Source organism: Suncus etruscus, chromosome 20, assembly GCF_024139225.1.
Source record: "Suncus etruscus isolate mSunEtr1 chromosome 20, mSunEtr1.pri.cur, whole genome shotgun sequence".
Taxonomy (NCBI): Eukaryota; Metazoa; Chordata; class Mammalia; order Eulipotyphla; family Soricidae; genus Suncus; species Suncus etruscus.
In genome coordinates this window covers 37,020,598-37,041,350 of record NC_064867.1, presented here as the reverse complement: position 1 = coordinate 37,041,350, position 20,753 = coordinate 37,020,598, and the positions used below count along the sequence as shown (strand labels likewise).

Sequence of the window (20,753 nt, the reverse complement as noted above, 5' to 3'; positions counted from 1 at the left end):
TCATCTCAGCTAGAACTTGTGCTCCCACAGAGGATTCTTTCCTCTTGTGCCAATAGCCAGTCAGTGTCCATGCCTGCAGGTATGAGCATGCTAGATCTCCGGCTTCATTCTCACCCCGTGTATTCTTTAAAATAGACCTCTTGGGTTGAATGGATAGTACAGCAGCACTTGCTGCCTTGCATGCAGCTGGCCTGAGTTCAATCCCTAATGCCACACAGAGTCCCTGCAACCCTTCCAGGAGTTAGCCCAGAAGTAAGCCCTGAGCACAGCCGGGTATGAGCAAGAAAATTGACTGCCCTTAGGACCAGAGTGATAGCATAGCAGGTAGGGTGTTTGCCTTGCAAGAACCAAATAAGTTTGATCCCACCATCTCGTATGGTCCCCTAAGCCTGCCGAGAGTAACTCCAGAGTACAGAACCAGGAGTGACACCTGAGTGCCTCTGAGTGTGGCCCAAAAACAAATAAACAAAACAAAAAAAAAAAAAATGGGCCCGGAGAAATAGCACAGCGGCGTTTGCCTTGCAAGCAGCCAATCCAGGACCAAAGGTGGTTGGTTCAAATCCCGGTGTCCCATAGGGTCCCCCGTGCCTGCCAGGAGTAACCCCTGAGCACTGCTGGTGTGGCCCAAAAACCAAAAAAAAAAATAAAATAAAAAAATAAGCCTTCTTGGTTCCTAGGAACCAGCTGGGCTGCTCAGATAAATTGTGTTTTCATTCTAGAACTTATATCTCCCCCTGTTGTTTCTTTTCCTACCTTGAGTCCTTAATGATTTGTTCAAATGCATTGGGAGATAGTTTGAAAATTTTTGTGGGGTTTTTTGGTTTTGTTTTGTTTCAATTTTGGGACCACACCAGACAGCGCTCAGGATTATTTCTATCTTTAAGTTGAGGATTACTCTTGGCGGTGCTCAGGGAACCATATGGGGTGACAAGGATCAAACGCTAGTCGACTACATGCAAGGCCAGCACCTATCCACTATACCCGCAATGGCAAACCTATGGCACTCGTGTCAACGATGGCACTCAAAGGCCTTGCAGCTGGCATTCGGGAAGGTCCGCGATTAAGATGCGGCATAGTCTTTAGATACAAAAATATTTTTTTGTTTTGTTTTGTTTTGGGGTCACACCCGGTGACACTCAGGGGTTACTCCTGGCTATGCGGTCAGAAGTCGCTCCTGGCTTGGGGGACCATATGGGACGCCGGGGGATCAAACCACAGTCCATCCTAGGCAAGCGCTAGCAAGGCAGACACCTTGCCTCTAGTGCCACCATGCTGGCCCTCTAAAATCTTAACTTACTGCAGATTTTCGTTACAATTTTTAGGTATGAGAAATAGAAAGCAGATAGCAACATACATTTGTAAAACACTTTATTACAGCATTAGATGAAGCAAAGGACTGGGGCACATGCATTCTATGTGAGAGTCCAGGGTTCAATTCTCGATCTTACATGATCTCCTAAAGAAGCACCATATGTGACCCAAAACTACTAAAGAAGAACCTATTTTCAGTGTACTAGATTACTACTTCGGAAAGTAATCCTGATTAAGTTTGGGGCACAGCAAGTTAGATGAATCGAGTGTGTACAGGTTGGTTTTTTTTAACTCAACTATTGAATGTTCTTTGATTTATGATTAAACAAACATCTTCTTTCATGGGGGAAAATTAGTTTTGGTCATTAAGCTCCACAGTAGTCCTGGTTCACATTTTCTCTAGATGTCTTCATGGGAAAATTAATGGACATGTTTCAACCTCTAGTTTTTATGAGGATCAGAGGATGTAAGATACCTGAACCTTACATTTTTAACTAAAGAGGTGACTCTGTTGTGTACCTGACTGCTCATAGAACTCACTTTTAGAGCAGGCCCTTTTGGGAGCTGAGCATGGGTAGAGCTAGTTTCATTTGATTTTTGACAAAACCACTCTTTGGCCATATTCTCTATGTTGTGCTCTTTAGTTAATAGAGCTCACTATTTGCACTCTCTAACTTGAGACTTGACCCAACTACAGAGGACTTTTCATGTAGCACCAGCATGTATAGTAAAAATGCAATGGAAGGGGGATTGCCCTTGGAATATAGTAGATTATTAGGAATGGGTTTTCATTCCATCAAGTATAAATAAAGCCTAAGCATAATATTAGAATATCATCAGAGCGGTGGCGCAAGCAGTGGGGCATCTGCTTTGCATGCATTAGCCTAGGGCGGACCACAGCTTCCCATATGGTCCCCCAAGCCGGGAGTTATTTCTGAGCGCATAGCCAGGTATGGCCAAAAAAAAAAAAAATATATATATATATATATCATCAGAGAAAGAGAAAAAAATTTTTTGATTTTTGGGTCACACCCAGCAGCACTCAGGAGTTATTCCTGGCTCTATGCTCAAAAATTGCTCCTGGCAGGCTCAGGGGACCATATGGGATGCCGGGATTCGAACCAATGATCTTTCTGCATACAAGGCAAATACCTTACCTTCATGCTATCTCTCCGACCCCAGAAAATAATATTTTTAATTAACCAAAAAAATAATAAGCAGGACGGTGGCCATGGAAATCGGAATCCACTAAGGAGTATATAACAACTCAACTGCCACAAAAATAATAATAATAATGATAATGATAATGATACATTAAATAGCCCAGCACTTCAGAAGTCCCATGGTGTGCCCAGAGGATGTTGAACACATACTTTGCCCGAAGAGACTTAGATTCCCTTCCACTGCAACGTGTAGTCCCCTGAATGCCATCAGCACCTTGAGCGACTTCAGTCGTTTATTTGTAATTATCTTGTAATTGAACTAAGGAAATTTTACCTCACAATAAGACTTGACTGTCCTTAGTAATTACCATACTCATCTGTATTTTAATATAAAGATTAGGAATCCCTTTTCCTTGCAACACTATTACACAAATGTCAAAAATTTGTGTCACAGATAAAAAGCAGCTTTTGGTGGAGGAATATTTTTGTGAGGAATATTTTCCTGCCTCCGACAGGAAGTGAGAGGTCTCTAATGATAGGGCGGAAAAGAGGAGGCACCACTGAGATAAAGGAGCAGGAGCACGGTGGAGAGGCATGCATGTCTCTCCCTCCTGTTTACCAGTGTGACCCTTTCCTTCATTTCTGCTGACCATCCCCTCTCCTGTCATTTACACTCCCCTTCCGACCACGTTCAGTGGCCAGCAATTTCCTGCTATGCTGAAACAAGTCTGTTTCTCTTCCCTCCGCTATTCTGCCATCCAGACACAGGTAGGTGACCAGAATCTACATTTAGGCCCCTCCCCTTGATCCCAGGCACCCTGGATCCTTGTTACGACTCCGTCATCCTTTGCTGTTCACGTCTTCCCATCAGAATCCAGTATCTCCTGATTCTAGGATACTGCTTCAATGAAAGCTCTATTTTAAGATACACAGACTCCAAACATATAAATGGGGTCAGAGACCATTGTGGGGGCTCTCAGATACAAGAACCATCTGGCCTGTAAGTCCATCAGTCGTTTCTCAAGAGGAAGCTGTCATTGGCAGAAAAGAGAGTTCAGTGGACTGAGCACATGCTTTGAATACAGTGGGCTTGGTTTTGATCCCTAGCACTGTATGTTCATGCCCCACATACAGCTGGAAGTAGCTGCCAAACACTGTTAGTCTTTCCACCCCAGAATAAAAAGTCCAGAGTTTGTTCATACCCCTAGCACTGTCAGCCCCAAGGATTCTGAGCCACGTGGGGGAGTGGGGGCAACAGTGGAGAGAAAAAGTTCTCTTTAGGGAGCAGAAGCCAGGGTCTCCCTCTAACATACTATGGGTTACTAAACTCACCTAAATTAGATAATGATTTTACCTGTCTCTTTCCTAAATCTGCTTGAGATGTTTATTCCTAGCATGCAATAATAACCAGTGTATCCTTAAATGCTTTCAAAGACACCAGGAAGCATTTTAAGAAGTCATCTATTCATTGTGATAAATTCTGCAATTAAACATTTCCCCTTTGCATCCTATTCTTCCCCCCTGCCACCACTATCCCAGAAAAGTGTGGCTAACAACCTGCGCTTGCTTTACCCGGATTTTTTGTTTGTTTTGTTTTTCTTCTGGACATGGAGTAGATGAGTAACAAGATGCTTTTCCCTCCTCTAGAACATATCTTCCCCTGAGAGTTCCCCTGCGAATAGGCCTGAGCCCCAGTCAGACGAGGTAGTTACCATACTTGGGATCTGAGAGTGAGTGAACGAACGAACGAGTGAGTGAGTGAGTGAGTGAGTGAGTGAGTGAGTGAGTGAGTGAGTGAGTGAGTGAGTGAGCGAGCGAGCGAGCAAGCACGCATGCATGAGAGTGCCTGGATTGCCCGGGAGGGTTGGGGAGGTTGGTCTGCGTGACCGGGGTGCCCCATCGGCCACAGTATGTGGAGTGAATCTTCTCATGTGCAACTGATCTCTTAAATTTCTGATCTAGATGAAGGAAAGGATGTAGTTATTGGGGGTTGGGACTCAGTTGGCTAGGGGTGCTAAGGAGTGAAAGGAAAGAATCTAGATGGCAAGTATAAAGGAAGCTGAAGATGGAGACCTGGCTAAGCGAGAGTGGACTTAGGAGCCGTCTTATTATGTGTCACGAGTTAACAAAACAGCAGCTTTTGTGGAAAAGCTCAGTAGAGTCGCTTGTCTTTTTCTAGGCTCTATGTTAAGGAAAGTTTGGGGCTTTGATTGATAGGTTGAGCGGTTAATGAAAGGAGAGTCTCTGCCTTGCTATATAGTTTGTCTCTTAATTTTTATTGGGTGTAACAGAAAATGATGTCAGCCCCTTAACATGGACCACCATTTTGCACGATGGTATATGGTCACCTCTTAGATTGAAAGAGTGTTTTCCTCAGAAGCCCACATGCTGTGGAAATTAGTCTCTGATTTTAATTAATTCCATGAATCTTCATAGAACCTCTTTCTTGACTAGAAACATGGGAGTCTCAAATTTTCAGAAAGTAACTAAATTTTTATCAACTTCTTCCAAAAAGAAATTAATAGTAAATTCAGTAACCACTGACCAAATGTTGAGTCTGTGATATTTTATGGATTAAGGTCAAACTGAGAGAGGTTCTTTACTCTTATACTATAGGTTTTCTGGGCTCCCACTAAAAAATTCCAAGTGTTTTTAGAACTTAGAATTTTTTCTACCGGTGTTGCTTAGAGACTAATGTACTGTGGTATCAGTCCCTGTCTTCCTAACGAGGCAACTGTAGTTCACAAAGAGGTAGGAAATCTTGGCTTTGAGACGTAATGATGGCCAGACAGTAGTCATTGAGTCCATTTCAGCATTTCCTTTGTGTGCAGTGACACACATTGCTAGTCTTTGCATTATGTTGACATACGTCTAAGGATAGAAAGGGGGAGATTAAGTAGCTTAAGTACTTTCCTAATAGTGAAGGTGAATGTAGAGCTGGTTGATTGATGTCTTTAATGCCACTTTCCTTTACTGAACCAGTAACTTAAGCACCTGACTTTCCATCTGCTTCTGTTTCCTTTCCCCCTTTGCTCTTCAGCCCCCTTCCGTCCATACTAACTGAGTGGTGTCTAAATGACCAGAATCCTTTAGACCAGCCTTCCCTCCCTAAGCATCCAGGGGGCTCAGGTAAATCCCTGACTCTGCTGCTAGTCTCTTTAATGGAGTTGAAGGGAAGCCATTCACCCCGATGAAAGGCGAAGCAGGCAAAATAGTCACATCGGCCAATTATGTAATTCTGTCGCTATCCATATTCTCATCTAGAAGACTTTGAACGCATTTGGGGGGGGGGCCAGAATTCTTAAGTAAGTAATCAGGCCTGTTTGCACTGTTGGCCACACAGGACTTTTAACAGATGTTAATGACTTTCTCTTTTACTCCACTCCTCTTACTCTTCTTATTCACCTGTGCTCTCACCTCCTTTCTTTTCTTCCTTTCACTTTTTCCTTTCTCCCCTCTCCCATGTCTCCATTGATTCTTCTTTCAGCTTTGTCATCGGAAAGACCTGGACTTGACCAAAGCGGGCTACCTGGACTCCAACACTAACAGCTGTGCTGATAGAACTTCCCTGATCGGCTCAGGTCATTCGGATCTGGCTCCGCACCCCTCCCTCGGACCCCCCTCGGACACTGGCTTTCCCAGCAGGAGTGGAGATGGACCTCAGAGCCTTGTGAGGAACTCAGACCAGGCATCGTTTCGGACCGAATTTAACCTAATGTATGCCTACTCCCCATTGAACGCTATGCCTCGAGCAGATGGATTATACCGAGGGTCTCCCCTCGTCGGGGACCGGAAGCCTTTACATTTGGATGGGGGCTATTGTTCCCCCGCTGAAGGCTTTTCCAGCAGATATGAACATGGTTTCATGAAAGACCTGTCTCGTGGATCCATGTCACCAGGTGGCGAAAGGGCCTGTGAAGGAGTCCCGTCTGCCCCCCAGAACCCTCCCCAGAGGAAAAAGGTAAGTGCTCTACACTCTGGACCCTTTGAAGAAGATGAGCATTATGTGTGAGGCAAGCTACGGCTAGTGTGGCTCTTTATAGTGTCGGGTGAAGGACGTGGAGGTAGAACAGAATCAGATGGGAGTTGTGGAGACTTGGCAAACAGAAATACCTACTACGGTGTCTGAAAAAGAGGAATCCTAACTACTTCCATTAGCCAGCACTCCCAAGTACAAGGTCTGTGATGCTCCCATGTGTCTGTGATCGTCACCATCCTCTGTGGAAGGGTCATTTTCCACTTCACAGACTGTATGACTTGATGTGCTTACAGCCAGACCTGTCCGGGCCTCTGCTGGGAGGCTGCAAGCCCTTTCCCAGGGGCACTTATGCTTTCTGAGTGTTCTTCCTTAATGTATCCAACCGCATGTGAGGCTGTGTTTAGGGTGGATCATTAGCTGAGCACTTAATTTCCATGGTGACAGCTGTTAACAGAGGAGTATTCAGAGGGACTTAAAGCATCTTGAAGAAATTCTGGCCCGGAGAGATAAATGGAGATTGGCTCTGCACATACTAAACTGTAAGAAGTCAAGCAATTCGCGAACATGTTTGCAGATGCTGGGACTGAGGGAGTAGAGTATAGAATTGCTACCCCAGGAGAGCAAATTGGGTCTTCACTGGGAATCACATTTGTATGATTGTCGTGACAGCAAGAATCATGTGTAGGGGTGCTTTCCTCGCACCTCATTTGAAATGCAGGAGAGTATTCAAGTTGTCATGGCACCTTGATGGGCCAAAAAGTCTTCAGTGAATTCCTTGTGACAGGCTTATATGACTAAGAAATACCTTTATAGGGCTGGAGTGATAAGACAACTGGAACAAAAATACACTTGCCTCGGCACCAAACAATCTAGGCTCAATTCCCGCAAGCTGTATAGACCCCCAGCCCTACCAGGAGTGACCCCTAAACACAGCCCAGGTGTGGTCCAAAAACCAAACAACCAAACATACACAACAGAATGAGTTTTGAAGAATGTTGCACGAACAGCAATGACTAGTAGAGGGAAAAAGTTGCAATTGCTGGTTTTGTTTTCTTTTTTTAATCTTGTGCAAAAGTAATCAGAATTGTGATTTGTTCCAGAGAAAATTGTTGAGCCAAGTTGAACGTTGCATGTTAAAGCTAAAAAAGCATGGCCTTTGCCCTGGCAGAGCTTCAGGCTAGTGGGGAACAAGCAAAACATTGTGCCCAGAGGACAGCTGTGAGTCATGTGATGTAGCCCCAGCCACTGGGTCCTGAACAGGGCTGAGCTCTCAGGAAAGAACAAGGAAGAGGGCCGGAGCAATAGCACATCAGGTAGGCCGTTTGCACACGGCGGAGCGGGATTTGATCCCTGACATCTCACACAGTCTCCCGAGCCTGATAAAGTAATGACTAAGCACAGTCAGGAGTAACCCTAAGTCACGTCGAGTATGGCCCAAAAACAAAACAAGAAAAAATTGACGAAAGGCAGACCGAGGATAGAAAGCTGGGGGAAATTTCCAAATACTGCTTTTCTGGAAGTGGCTTGCTAAAACAAACAGGTAATTACTTGTTTCGTTTACACATTTCCCTGTTTATAAGAAAAAACTAGTATTAAGTATCTGCTCTGTCTTGGGAAATTGCACTTCACAGGGCCTTGTGAAATGAAGTTGTTTTCTTGTCTTTCAGCAGCTAACTTAAGGGGCTCCAGGGGCTCGGGGAAGACTGTCAGAATCTCCTGAGAGACGTTGGCAGCTAAACCAGTGTCTACCTCTACCTCCTTTTTCTCGGTGCTGCCTTCGTTTCAGATGACTGTGACAGCTACTCTGTGCCAGCCAGGTTTTTACGGAGGCAGAATGGAGTTTGCATTCTGCTAGAAAGCACCATTCTTCAAAAAATGTCACCAGCTAATTTTGTCTCTTCTCCTTACCAGTGCTAATTTATAAATACATAGCTGTCAGATCTCTCGTCGTCTTAAAATGGTCATGCCTGGTTTGTTAGCCTGGCCTGCTAGAGTCCACCTTCTTTTCTTTCTGTCCTTAGAGCCCTCTCTGCTTTCCTTCCTAGGTATCCCTGCTAGAGTACCGCAAGCGGAAACAGGAAGCCAAGGAGAATTCTGCAGGTGGGGGGGCAGACCCCGCACAGAGCAGAAACAAGTCAGGAGGAGCAGGGCATGGCAGCAGTGACTCACCTTCTGACGCTGGAGCCCATGGTGTGCAGGGATCCTCGGCCCGAACCCCATCTTCCCCTCACAAAAAATTCTCCCCTTCTCACTCGTCTCTGTCTCACTTGGAGGCAGTAAGCCCATCGGATTGCAGAAGCTCTTCAGCTCACTGCAGACCACAAGAGAGTATCAGCAGTCGGTGGTAAGTTGAGTTTGCTGCTTCCACTCACGGGATTCAAGAGAGGAGGGTCGTTCCCATTAAAGGTAGGGGAGCACTTCTGTTCAGCTGATGCAACAGTATCAGCCGCAACCTCAACTTTGGCAAAGTGAAGGTTGCCCTTGAGCCGTGGGCAACCCCCTGCTCAGCATCTAGAGAACCCAGATGTACTGTTTCATTTGCTGAGTGCTAACATGGCCTCTTCTATTTTCTCACTGCATGTGAAAAAAGGTAAGCCAGTTCAGCTCAGCCCCAGAGACATACCTGCTTTAGGGACACCACAGATCAATGATCCTAGTATTCAGTTCTCTCACCCCCTGGGTGGGTATGAGGCACTTCAGGGCTCTCAAATGACGTCCAGGAGACATAAGGTCTAACTGCAGTGAGTGAAGTGCATGGCTCGGAACAGTTTCTAAAACACAACCCTGCATGGCACGAGACAAGATGGCTTAACATTTCATGGTGGGGTGAGAACACGTGCATGTCTTTATCCTTTCCCCACTGTGATTCCCGTGTTCTTTAAAAGTGTGCTTTTAGGGGCCGGAGAGATAGTATGGAGGTAAGGCATTTGCCTTTCATGCAGAGGGACAGTGGTTCAAATCCCAGCATCCCACATGGTCCCCTGTGCCTGCCAGGGGCGATTTCTGAGCTTAGAGCCAGGAGAATCCGGGCTGAGCGCTGCCGGGTGTGACCCAAAAATCAAAAAAAAAAAAAAAAAAAATGTGTTTTTAGAGGCTGGAGCAATAGAACAAAGGGGAAGCCACTTGCCTTGTATGTGCCCGGCCCAGGTTCCCCTAAACACCTCCTGGGCACAGAATCAGGAGTAGCCCCTCAGCACTGCCGGGTATGACGAAAAGTAAAAATGCATACATACAAAGTGTACTTTGGACCAGAGCAATAGTACGTCAGGTAAGGTGCTTGCTTACCTTGCATGTGGGCAACCCAAGTGCAATCTCTGGTATCCCATAAGGTTCCCCGAGCCATGCCAGGTGTGATTCCTAAGTACAGAGCCAGGAGTAACCTGAGCACAGCCTTTCTTCTGTCCCTAGTGTAATTTGAGACAGAAAACAACTTTGTTGTCAACTAGCTGAAGAATAGAGACTGAAGAAAATTACTTCAGAGAACATGTTGTAGACAGGAGAGATCGTGTTGGGTATGGATCCCGGCAGAACATAGGGTCCCACGACCCCTGCCAAGAGAAAGATGAAGAAGATATTGTCGGGAGCAGAGAATGGCTCAGTGAGCTGAGCACATGCTTTGCATGTAGGAGACCTAAATTCAATCCCTGGCCCTGCTTGGTTTCCAGGGCAACACCCAGACCCTAGGGTGCTGAGCCACACGTACTACCAGGTGTCACCAAAAGAAAGAGTGCTTACTATGCCTGGAGCCTAGAGTTGATTTTATGCCAGGATGTTTCAGGATAAGGTCTTCCTGTTTTTAGGCCAAAGGTTTTCTTTTCTATTTCCCCAATATTTTGCTGTGCCTATGCAAACAAACAAAAAAAATAAAACCTGCCGCACACACCCCTTTTTTTTAATTAATTGTATCTTTTTATCTCTCAAATTGGAGCTTCCACCTTTTTCATAGAACCTTGGAACACAGATTACTTTGTTTTACCACATATTCCCACATTTTTCTATAAAACTAAGAAGAACGGATCAACAAAAGGCCAAGTGGTCTCTGATATATTGGTGGGGAAATAAATAAGGACAGAACTAATTTTTGGGGGGTGACGCTCAGGAGTTACTCTCGGCTATGTGCTCAGAAATCGCTCCTACTTGGGGGACCATATGGGATGCCGGGGGATAGAACTGCCCCCCTAGCACCATCACTCCGGCCCCAGGACAGAACTAAATTTTTAAAAAGAAAGAGTGGAGGCTGGAGTGGTAGTACAGTGGGTAGGGCATTTACCTTTCAGTTTTGATCCTCAGCATCCAATATGGTCCCCCAAGCACTGCCAGAATTAATTCCTGAGCACAGAGTCAACAGTAACCCCTGAGAATGCTGAGTGTGGCCCAAAAAGAAAAAAAAGTTATATGAAGCTTCAGTTCTCCCAGATTCTGTTGTCTTAATCCCTGTGCCATAAATCCTCGCCTGTTCCTTCACAGGATGGTACCCACTTCAGTAGAAAGACTCCGAGAAGGGGGGAGCATCCCCAAGGTCCTTCGAAGCAGTGTGAGGGTGACCCACAAAGGAGAGGCCTCTCCACCCTGGGAGAGCAGCAGCAACGAGAAGGACTCAGGTGAGGCCGTTCGATCCCCCTGCTTGTATCTGAGCTCAGGCTTGCTTCCATTCTCAAGAAAGCTGCTAGGAGTTAGAGCAATGGCTCAGTGGTCTGAGCCTATTTGGAAGGGTCAGATGCAAGAGCATTGAGCTGGGAGCACCTGAGCACCTTCAGGTGTGAGGAAGGGAGGGGAAAACGAAAGATAGCTTTCTCATCTGCTCTTTCCTTTTCCGTCCCCTCGACAGATTTTTTTTTTCCTTTTGGTTTTGGGCCACACCCAGTGGTGCTGAGGGGTGACTCCTGGATATCACTCTGTCCCAACAGATTTCTTTCTAACTCATCTCTCCAGAAGCCTAGAAATCTACCTGAAAGGATGAGAAATCAAATCTGGCATTTAAAACTTAACCCTCAGGGTCAGAACGAGAGCACAGTGGGTAGGGTGCTTGCCTTGCATGTTCGATCCTCAGCCTCCCATATGGTCCCCCAAGCCTGCCAAGAGTTCCCCTGAGTGCTGATGAGTGTGGCCCAAAAAAAAAAAAAAAAAAAAAAAACTTAGCCCTTGGGTTGGATCGATAGATAGTCCAGCGTGTAGGGGACTTGCCTTGCACACAGCTGACCCTAATTTGGTCCCTGGTATCCCATGTCTCCTAAACCTTCCAGGAGTAATTTCTTTTTTGTTTTGTTTTGTTTTGGGGCCACACCCGTCGGTGCTCAGGGGTTACTCCTGGCTGTCTGCTCAGAAATAGCTCCTGGCAGGCACGGGGGACCATATGGGACACCGGGATTCGAACCAAACACCTTTGGTCCTGGATCGGCTGCTTGCAAGGCAAATGCCGCTTTGCTATCTCTCCGGGCCCAAAATTTTATTTATTTATTTATTTTTTGGTTTTTGAGTCATTCCCAGCAGCGCTAAGGGTTTACTCCTTGCTCTATGCTCAGAAATCACCCCTGACAGACTCGGGGGACCACATGGGATGCTGGGATTTGAACCACAGTCCTTCTGCATGCAAGGCAAACACATTACCTCCATGCTATCTCTCCAGCCCGAGTAATTTCTGAGTGCAGAGCCAGAAGTAACTTTTGGGCACTGCTGGGTATGGCCAAAACAAAATTGTCAGAGGCCGGAGTGATAGCACAGCGGTAGGGCACTTGCCTTGCACATGGCTGACCCAGGACGGACCTGGGTTCAACCCCCAGCATCCCATATGGTCCCCCATGTTATTTGTCCCGAGAGCGCTGGGTGGCAGAGAGTGGCCTTGGTAACTGGAATGAGCTGTGACTCCTCATCACTCAGCTGCAGAAAGCAAGTTGGTTTCTGTGCTTCCTTCCAGATCCTACAGATGGGGAAGGCCCAGAAACACTGAGCTCAGCGCTTACGAAGGGTGCCACTGTTTACAGCCCTTCGAGATACAGCTACCAGGTGAGCCCAGGGCACACGCACATCTGGACCTGGGGGTATGTGCTAAGGACAGATCATTCCGCCACCCTGGCCTGCCATGCCCTGCACATGCGATTGTGCATCTAGTTTCAGCAACCTGGGAAGTAAGTTCTTCTATGCACCTCCAGGTAATAAGTCCTGCCAGAAAAATAGGTTGACCAGGACAGACACTTGACTGTTGTCTTTGGTGCCATAAACAGAAAAAGTGGTCACGAAAAGGAGGAAGGGAGAAGGAAAAGTGGGGTGTCCGAGCCCGAGATTCACAGCCTCACGGCTCCTGTAAGGCCTTTCTCTCACTCCTGACTTGACTCTCCGACTCTTTCCAGCTCCTGCAGTGTGAGAGCCCGCGGACGGAACCCCAGAGCCTGTTGCAGCAGGGCTCCTCCCCCTTCCGAGGGCACCCCACTCAGTCTCCCGGCTACAGCTACCGGACTGCTGCCCTGAGGCCAGGGAATCCCCCCTCTCAAGGCTCCTCCGAGTCCTCCCTGTCCTCTGCGTCCTACTCCAGCCCCGCCCACCCTGTGTCCACAGACTCGGCCCCGTTCGCAGGGACCCCCGGCTACTACAGCAGCGGTGGCACTCTGCCCCGGAGGAGCTGCTCTTCCAGTGCTAGCCCGACCCCCCAGGGGCCCCCCGACTCCCCGGCCTCAGATTCCATCTCTCAGTCCAGCACAGGAACTGGGAGCTCCACTTCCCACCCTCAGAACTCTCGGTCGTCTTTGCCATCAGACTTGCGGACTATCAGTCTGCCCAGTGCAGGGCAGGCAGCTGCCTACCAGGCCTCCAGGGTATCTGCCGTCTCCAGCTCCCAGCACTACCCGCACCGCGGCAGTGGTGGCGTGCACCAGTACCGGCTGCAGCCCTTGCAAGGGTCCAGCGTCAAGACGCAGACAGGACTTTCCTAGGGCCGCTGGGTTTGGGCAGACAGAACTGAATGAGCCCATAGCTGCTTCCTCCCAGCTGCCTCTGGAACCCAGGCCGAGCAGATTGCTGGGGAAGGGGTGCAAGGTGCCAGAGGGTCGGGTCTGGTTGACAAGAAGCAAGACTTGTGGTCACGACTGACTCTGGCCTCGGAGAAAAGATGTAGATCTTGTCTGAAGCAGAGACTCTAAAGAAGTTTCTCCCTGCTGTTAAGGGTACATTGTTGACGAGCAAATGGTGTTTGGGTTAGTAACGGTTTTAAGTGCAATGAGTCGTGTCACACCTCCGTCTCCCATCCTTGCCTGTAGCCTGTAGTCACTTGTGCAGTGAGGACATCTTTTTAAATAAATTTTTTTTAAAGTTTTCTTTTAAAAGGATGAAAGTGAAGAGAGCCAATCTCAAAGCCCCAAGCCATCTGAGTAGCGTTAGGGTTTTGCGCACTTACGGAAAAAAGGTAGGTATGTAGACGTTCGCCCTAAGACACCCATTCCGGAAGCAGGTATATCTGACCAGGATGCGTTCACCAGAACACTCCCAACCATTGTCTTAAAACCACCCGGAAACAGGCAGGGTTAGTGGTAGCGGGGCTTGCCGAGTGCCGTGACCACGGCTGCCGGGCTCTCCCGAGAAGGGTGCATAGTCAGCTCTCGGCTTTTCCAGAGCAGGTTCTTCTGTGAGGTCATCGAAGCCCCAGCTCTGAGCTGTCCTGCTCCCCACACCTACGACCCAGGACTGTTCCACAGCCCAGTAGCCCATGAGGGAAGTAGACCACGAGCAGGAGTGAAGTGCGAGGTGGGCGGTCACACTGCTGCTGATCAGCTCTGGGCAGTAATCTCATTAGGTAGGAAGGATCCTGGGTCATTGGGAGATGTTTGGCTTTTATTTCTCTGCTCCCCTCGAATCAGGAGCTGGTGGTCCCGCGCGCTCGCAGCAGGACACCTGCGGACCTGGGGAGTGTGACTGCAGGGTAGGGGGGCACCGACAGGACTGTGATTGTGTGTGGGCCTGGCCCACGTTGCTTTGGGGGAGTGCTTCGAGAGTGGCCTGGGTGAGCGGCCACGCCGCCTCCACCTGACACTTGTGGCTGAGAGACGAGCAGACGGGCTTCTCCCCATCAGTGCATTGTGCCTGCTGTACGCCCCTGGAGGAGCCCCGGGCCAGCCCAGGTGGGGTACACGATCCTTTGAATTCCATATGGTTGCCAGCTTCTTTCTTTCTTTCACTTGTTTACTGTAATATCCAGCGTGTTTTTATTTATCTAATTTTGTATTCAGTTATAACCATGGTAGGGATAGCGACTATAAGACAGGTGTAATCCCTGGTGCTGCAGTGGACCTTACTTCTTTTCTTTTGGACAAGATAATACTGTGAGTCTCCCTCCTTCCTGACCTCCCTCTGGTTTCTTTCTCCCCTTTCCCACCCACCCCCCAGCTTCTCCCACCCCTTCTTTTCCCCCAGCCTTCCAATTACCATATGCACCGTCTTCTCTCTTTGTGTGTGACTGTTACAAAATTTCACTTTTTCAAAATTGAAATCAGGTGTTTGCTCAAATGAGGGGAGATTTTCTTCTTTTTTCTTTTCTTTTTCTTTATTTTTTTTTTTTTCCATGAATGCTGAGACCTCAGCAGAGTACTTTCGGTTCCCCCACAAACCCATCAGCCTGGGAGACCTTTGGGAGTGAAATCATGTTGCCTGGGATGCTGGTTTCTTTGTATATTATCGAAAAACGTATGTAACTGTCTCTCCATTCGGGCTGGGGTTCGCATTCTCCCCTTGGCTGCTGCCCAAGGGGAGAGGCCAGCGGGCAGGCAGCCCTCACCCTGCCTGGCACGTGCAGAGACCCCAGCCACTCTGTGCGGGCAGGGTGCTGTCAAGACCAGACCTCTGGGGGGTGGGGGGTGGGGGGGCTCTTGGAAGGGAAGAAGTACACCTTCTTTCTCAAGTGGAGTGTTTACACCTTGCTGTAACATTTGAACTTTCACAAGAGATGTAATAATTTTGATAATAAAATTCTTAACCATATTAAGTATCAGCTTGAGACTTTCTTGATCCAGTTCTACCACTTGGCTTTTTCCTCATGCTGTTCTCCCTGGAAGGACAGACAAACGTTTACACGGGAGAATGTTCTGGGTGGAGAAGCGCCCTCACCAGGACCTAGGACATTAGATTCATGTTCCTTTAGTCCTTTATGATTCACATCATGTTCTGTAGCAGCAGAGCCCAGGCGTAAGCCCTGAAGCCTGCTAGGGATGGCCAGAAAGGGGAGGTTGCAGCATTTTTTTCCCACAGAAGTATGCCCAGAACTTGCAGATGATTACAAGGTGCATGCACTCTTAAAAACAAAATGTCCTGGGCCCGGAGAGATGGCACAGCGGTGTTTGCCTTGCAAGCAGCCGATCCAGGACCAAAGGTGGTTGGTTCCAATCCCGGTGTCCCATATGGTCCCCCCCGTGCCTGCCAGGAGCTATTTCTGAGCAGACAGCCAGGAGTATCCCCTGAGCACCGCCGGGTGTGGCCCAAAAACTAAAAAAAAAAAAAAAAAAATGTCCTGTTACGGGGACCGGAGAGATAGCATGGAGGTAAGGCATTTGCCTTGCATGCAGAAGTACAGTGGTTTGAATCCCGGCATCCCATATGATCCCCCAAGCCTGCCAGGAGCAATTTCTGAGCATAGAGCCAGGAGTAACCCCTGAGCGCTGCCGGGTTTGACCCAAAAAAAAAAAAAAAACTACAGACCAGTGGAACAAAGCTCCCCAATAAGCTACACGTGCATAATTGGTTAATTTACAGCAAAGGAAGAGATCAATTTAACAAATGATGGTGGGAAAAGTGGGCCTCCCACACCTTTCACGAGAGCCAACTCAAAACGGATCAAAGAACTGAGCAGAAGACCCTGAAACTAAAATTAGAAGAAAATAGGCAGTGAGGTTCTAACATTATTGGTCTTCAGGTCAATTTTGGGGAATTTGGTGCCCAAAAACAAAATTACCAAGTGGTACTTCATTAGAAGTGTCCTTATATGGGCCTGGAGAGATAGCACAGCAGCGTTTGCCTTACAAGCAGCCGATCCACGACCAAAGGTAGTTGGTTCGAATCCCGGTGTCCCATATGGTCCCCGTGCCTGCCAGGAAGGACCTATTTCTGAGCAGACAGCCAGGAGTAACCCCTGAGCACCACCGGGTGTGGCACAAAAACAAAGAAGTGTCCTATATAGCAATGTAAATTATAAAATTAATCCATATATGGAATGAGAATATATATCATTGTTATATATAACATTATATGTGTGTTATATAATGAGTTAATATGCAGAATGACTCAAAAATACAGAAAATTTTAAGAAAATCAGGGCTAGAGAGATAGATACTGCAGTTGGTCCCTACCACTTGCTTGGCTTGCAGCTGACCTGCCTTCGATCCTTAGCATTGAAACCTCCCAGGCACCATCCCAGAGTGGAGAACCAGGAGTAAATTCTGAGCACTGCTGGATGCAGACCAGACAAAATCAAAAACCATCATTGAGTTGTGACAAAGAATGGCCATCATCAGAAATACAAGAGGGAGAGAGTAGAGCAGGTGCCTAGCACGTAGTCTACCCAGATTCGATCCCTGGCCCCCCTATTTAGCACTATCAGTCAGTCTTAGAAACATGTACATTTGCTGTGTTTATCCTCCGCTGAGTTTATGCTCTCTGTGAGTGAGTGCATTTGGTTAAAACCACCTGAAAGGAGCGTAAAAGTAGAAAATAAATAGATGGATTTTTGTAACTTTCTACCAATAACCCATTAAGTAAATTGGAGGTCACAGCACGTAATCTAAGGGAATTTCTAGATGTAGAAACCTGGAAGATTGAAATTGGTGGTAATGAATGAGCACTGTAAATACTCTTGGGTTTTTTTGTTTGGTTGGTTTTTGGGTCACACCCGGCAGTGCTGAGGGGTTACTTCCTGGCTTTATGCTCAGAAATCGCCCCTGGCTGGCACAGGGAACCAATGGGATGCCAGGATTCAAACCACTGTCCTCCATGCTATCTCTCCAGCCCTCTATTGGTTTTTTGCTTTTTTTTTGTTTTGTTTTGTTTGTTTTTCTTTTGGTTTTTGGGCCACATCCGACGGTGCTCAGGGGTTACTCCTGGCTGTCTGCTCAGAAATAGCTCCCGGCAGGCACGGGGGACCATATGGGACACCGGGATTGGAACCAACCACCTTTGGTCCTGGATCGGCTGCTTGCAAGGCAAACGCCCTGTGCTATCTCTCCGGGCCCTCGGGAAATGTTTTAAATGCACTATCAAACCCATCATTTCTTGGGATACAAGCATACTTTTCCTGAAGATGTAAGAAAAACACCCAAATAAGTGTGATTCACTCAATATATAAATTTAATATTTATATATTGAATCTACTTTTTTTTTTTTTTTTTTTTTTTTGGTTTTTGGGCCACACACTGCAGTGCTCAGGGGTTACTCCTGGCTGTCTGCTCAGAAATAGCTCCTGGCAGGCACGAGGGACCATATGGGACACCGGGATTGGAACCAACCACCTTTGGTCCTGGATCGGCTGCTTGCAAGGCAAACGCTGCTGTGCTATCTCTTCGGGCCCCTCTATTGGTTTTTTAAAGGCTCTAGATTTTTGTTCTTTTGGGGGCCACACCTGGCATCTCTACTTCAAGATGGAAATTAACTTAGCCCTAGTTGTATGGAGCCTCCTGGAGCTTATCAAGTTAAATTGTCGTTCTCCACAGAGTGCCTTCCTATCATATTCTTGAGGGGAATAAAATGGGGGGAGGCTAATTTTTACAGTTTGCAAAGGCTCTAGCCACATGCCCAACTGGTTCCCTTTCCCGTGTCAGTGAGGTGGCACAGTCGCATAGACTTCTAACTTAGAGGTGACCCCAGGTGGCGGTGTCGTGAAGCACAGCTGACGACGCCGAATCGTAGACTGCCAGGAGGGGAGGAGGCTAATGCAGTTCCTTAAGCAAACGTGCTAGGAATGTGCACACGCAAACCTACATGTGAATCATTGTAGACCAGCTGCCTTTCAGAACTGGATCATTCAGAAAATCAAACATCCAGAAAATGGAATAGGATGCAGTGGGATGAGCTCAAAAGCCATGAAAAGACAGGGCAAGGACCAGAGCCATGCATTTGGCTGACCCACATTTTTTTTTTCCTTAAACCTTATTTATTGACCAATTGATTGGTTTGGGGCCACACCTAGCAGCACCCAGGGGTCACTCCTGGCCCTGCACTCAGAAATTGCTCCTGGCAGGCTGGGGGACCATATGGGTTGCTGGGAATTGAACCCGGTTCCCCACAGGTCAGCTGCATGCAAGACGAACGCTCTACTGCTGGGCTATCTCTCTTTTTTTTTTTTTTTTTTTTTTTTGGTTTTTGGGCCACACCCGGTAACGCTCAGGGGTTACTCCTGGCTATGTGCTCAGAAGTTGCTCCTGGCTTGGGGGACCATATGGGACACCGGGGGATCGAACTGCAGTCCGTCCAAGGCTAGCGCAGGCAAGGCAGGCACCTTACCTCTAGCGCCACCGCCCGGCCCCATGGGCTATCTCTCTGACCCATGACCACATTCTATATTCAGTATCCCATATGGTCTTGAGTAACACCAGAAGTAACCCCTGAGCATCATCAGGTACGCCACCCCCCCCAAAAAATAATCTTCGATGGAGCCCGTACAAGGCCCTGGATTGGGTCCCTGACCCTGACAAACAGCAGCATGAACCCGACAAGGCAGTACAGATGAACCTCTCATCTCTTATCTGCCCCTCTGCCCTGGCCACTGCACAGCTAGGAAGACCTGAAACACCCCCATTAGAGAAGCAAACATCCCTAAACATCAAAACTGGGAGAGTACCACATATCTAGTATGTGCCAGGCCCTGGGTTTCTTCCTGGCACCTAAAGGCTGTTATGGGTCTCATGGCTCCAGTACTGCAATGTCTCCCCTATCCCTGTTAAGTTAGAGATTTATAGTCCGCCATGGGTTGGGTGGTTGGTTTGTTTGGCGGTCACACCGGCATCGGTCGAGTTACTCCTGGCTCTACACTCAGAAATCGCAGGGGACCATATGGGATGCCGGGATTCAAACCATCCTGCATGCAAGGCAACCTCCTTACCCACTGAACTACCCTCCAGCAACCATGGAGCATTTTTAGTGCTGACTGCTACTAAAGAGCCAAAATATAATCATGGTTCACCTTCGTAAGATTAGGGAACCAATTCTACTCCTGAAAACCGGCTGTTAAGAAGAGGCCAAAGAGTACAGGGGCTTTCAATCCTTATCTTTGTATATGGTCCCTTAAGCACTACTTTGTGTGGCCTCCACTCACCCGCCCTCCCCTCAAATGACGCACCTCTTGGTGTGTGTAGGGAGTGAATGGCAAAGGGCTGGGCCATGAACACTGTCCATAACAGCCCCCAGTGCAGCACCTCTGGGTTTGCAGCCTAATCAGACCCGTCTTGCACCGTGGAGCCAGCAAGAGTGTGGGACGTGGAACGGAACCACCACCTCTGAGGCGCTCCAGCCTGTCACCAGGAAATATGGAAGATGCAGAGCTGAACGCTGGTGAGGGAGAGGAAGGTGGAGCTCTGCCTTCGCAGTTGATGGCCATAGTCAGGCTTTTCCTTGAGGGACCAGCCGCTCTCCTGCCATGAACCTGCACTGAAGCACTGGAACGGTTTGAACTGAGGACTAGCTAGCAACACCCCAAACCCAAGTGTTTGCACACTCTGTGGGCTACTCTCGACTGCACCCCTACTCCCGCACATACCACTGAACGTCAGCTTTGATTCTTCGTTCCCCCTTTTTGCTATTGGTCCCTAGACTGCCATGCATGGCCAGCTTCCCAGGGTCACACAAAATGCTTGGATCAGATGACCCCCCCTTGAACTTGCCCTATCAAGCCAGTTGATCCCTTACCTTCACACACACACACACACACACACACACACACACACACACACACACACCTCTTCCTTTATCCCCGTTCTCTGCCACCATGTCCCATAGCCATGATCCTGCCTCCTGACATCTCTCCCATCTCTCTGGTCTGTTCCCAGCCCCACCATTCTCAAAATCTCTTATTCCATCCCAGAGAGATATCTCCAAAGCTGCACCTCTGCACCCCAAAGGTGTTCCTTTCCCTTCACACTCTATCCAAAGGAAACCCCTTGGGGCCACTGCCACACAAACCATGCTTTCAGTCCTCACCTCGCAGATCTTCCTCTCGGGGTTCCTCCTGCACGTTCTATTCCCAATATTCTCGTTACTTCTGGGGAGCCTCAGCTTTGGTGGTTCCATTCCACACCCCGCACTCTGCTGGCTCCACTGTGCAAGGCGGGTCTGAG

The 20,753-nt window shown here is 47.9% G+C and overlaps 2 protein-coding genes across 8 annotated transcripts in view; one reads left to right on the top strand and one right to left on the bottom strand.

Annotated features, from left to right (window-relative positions):
- Positions 1-13,769, top strand: part of SETD5 (SET domain containing 5) — a 55,961-nt gene extending 42,192 nt beyond the window's left edge. For all 7 annotated transcript variants that reach the window (XM_049766246.1, XM_049766243.1, XM_049766241.1 and 4 more), the window contains 5 exons: positions 5,962-6,435; positions 8,499-8,797; positions 10,921-11,054; positions 12,368-12,456; positions 12,801-13,769. In XM_049766246.1, the coding sequence (XP_049622203.1) occupies positions 5,962-6,435; positions 8,499-8,797; positions 10,921-11,054; positions 12,368-12,456; positions 12,801-13,379 (1,575 nt within the window). In that variant the 3' untranslated portion in view covers positions 13,380-13,769. The remainder of the gene's footprint in view (positions 1-5,961; positions 6,436-8,498; positions 8,798-10,920; positions 11,055-12,367; positions 12,457-12,800) is intronic.
- The window catches only part of SRGAP3 (SLIT-ROBO Rho GTPase activating protein 3), a 434,101-nt gene that overhangs the window by 354,508 nt on the left and 58,840 nt on the right, over positions 1-20,753 (bottom strand). The gene's annotated exons all lie outside the window — the stretch shown is intronic.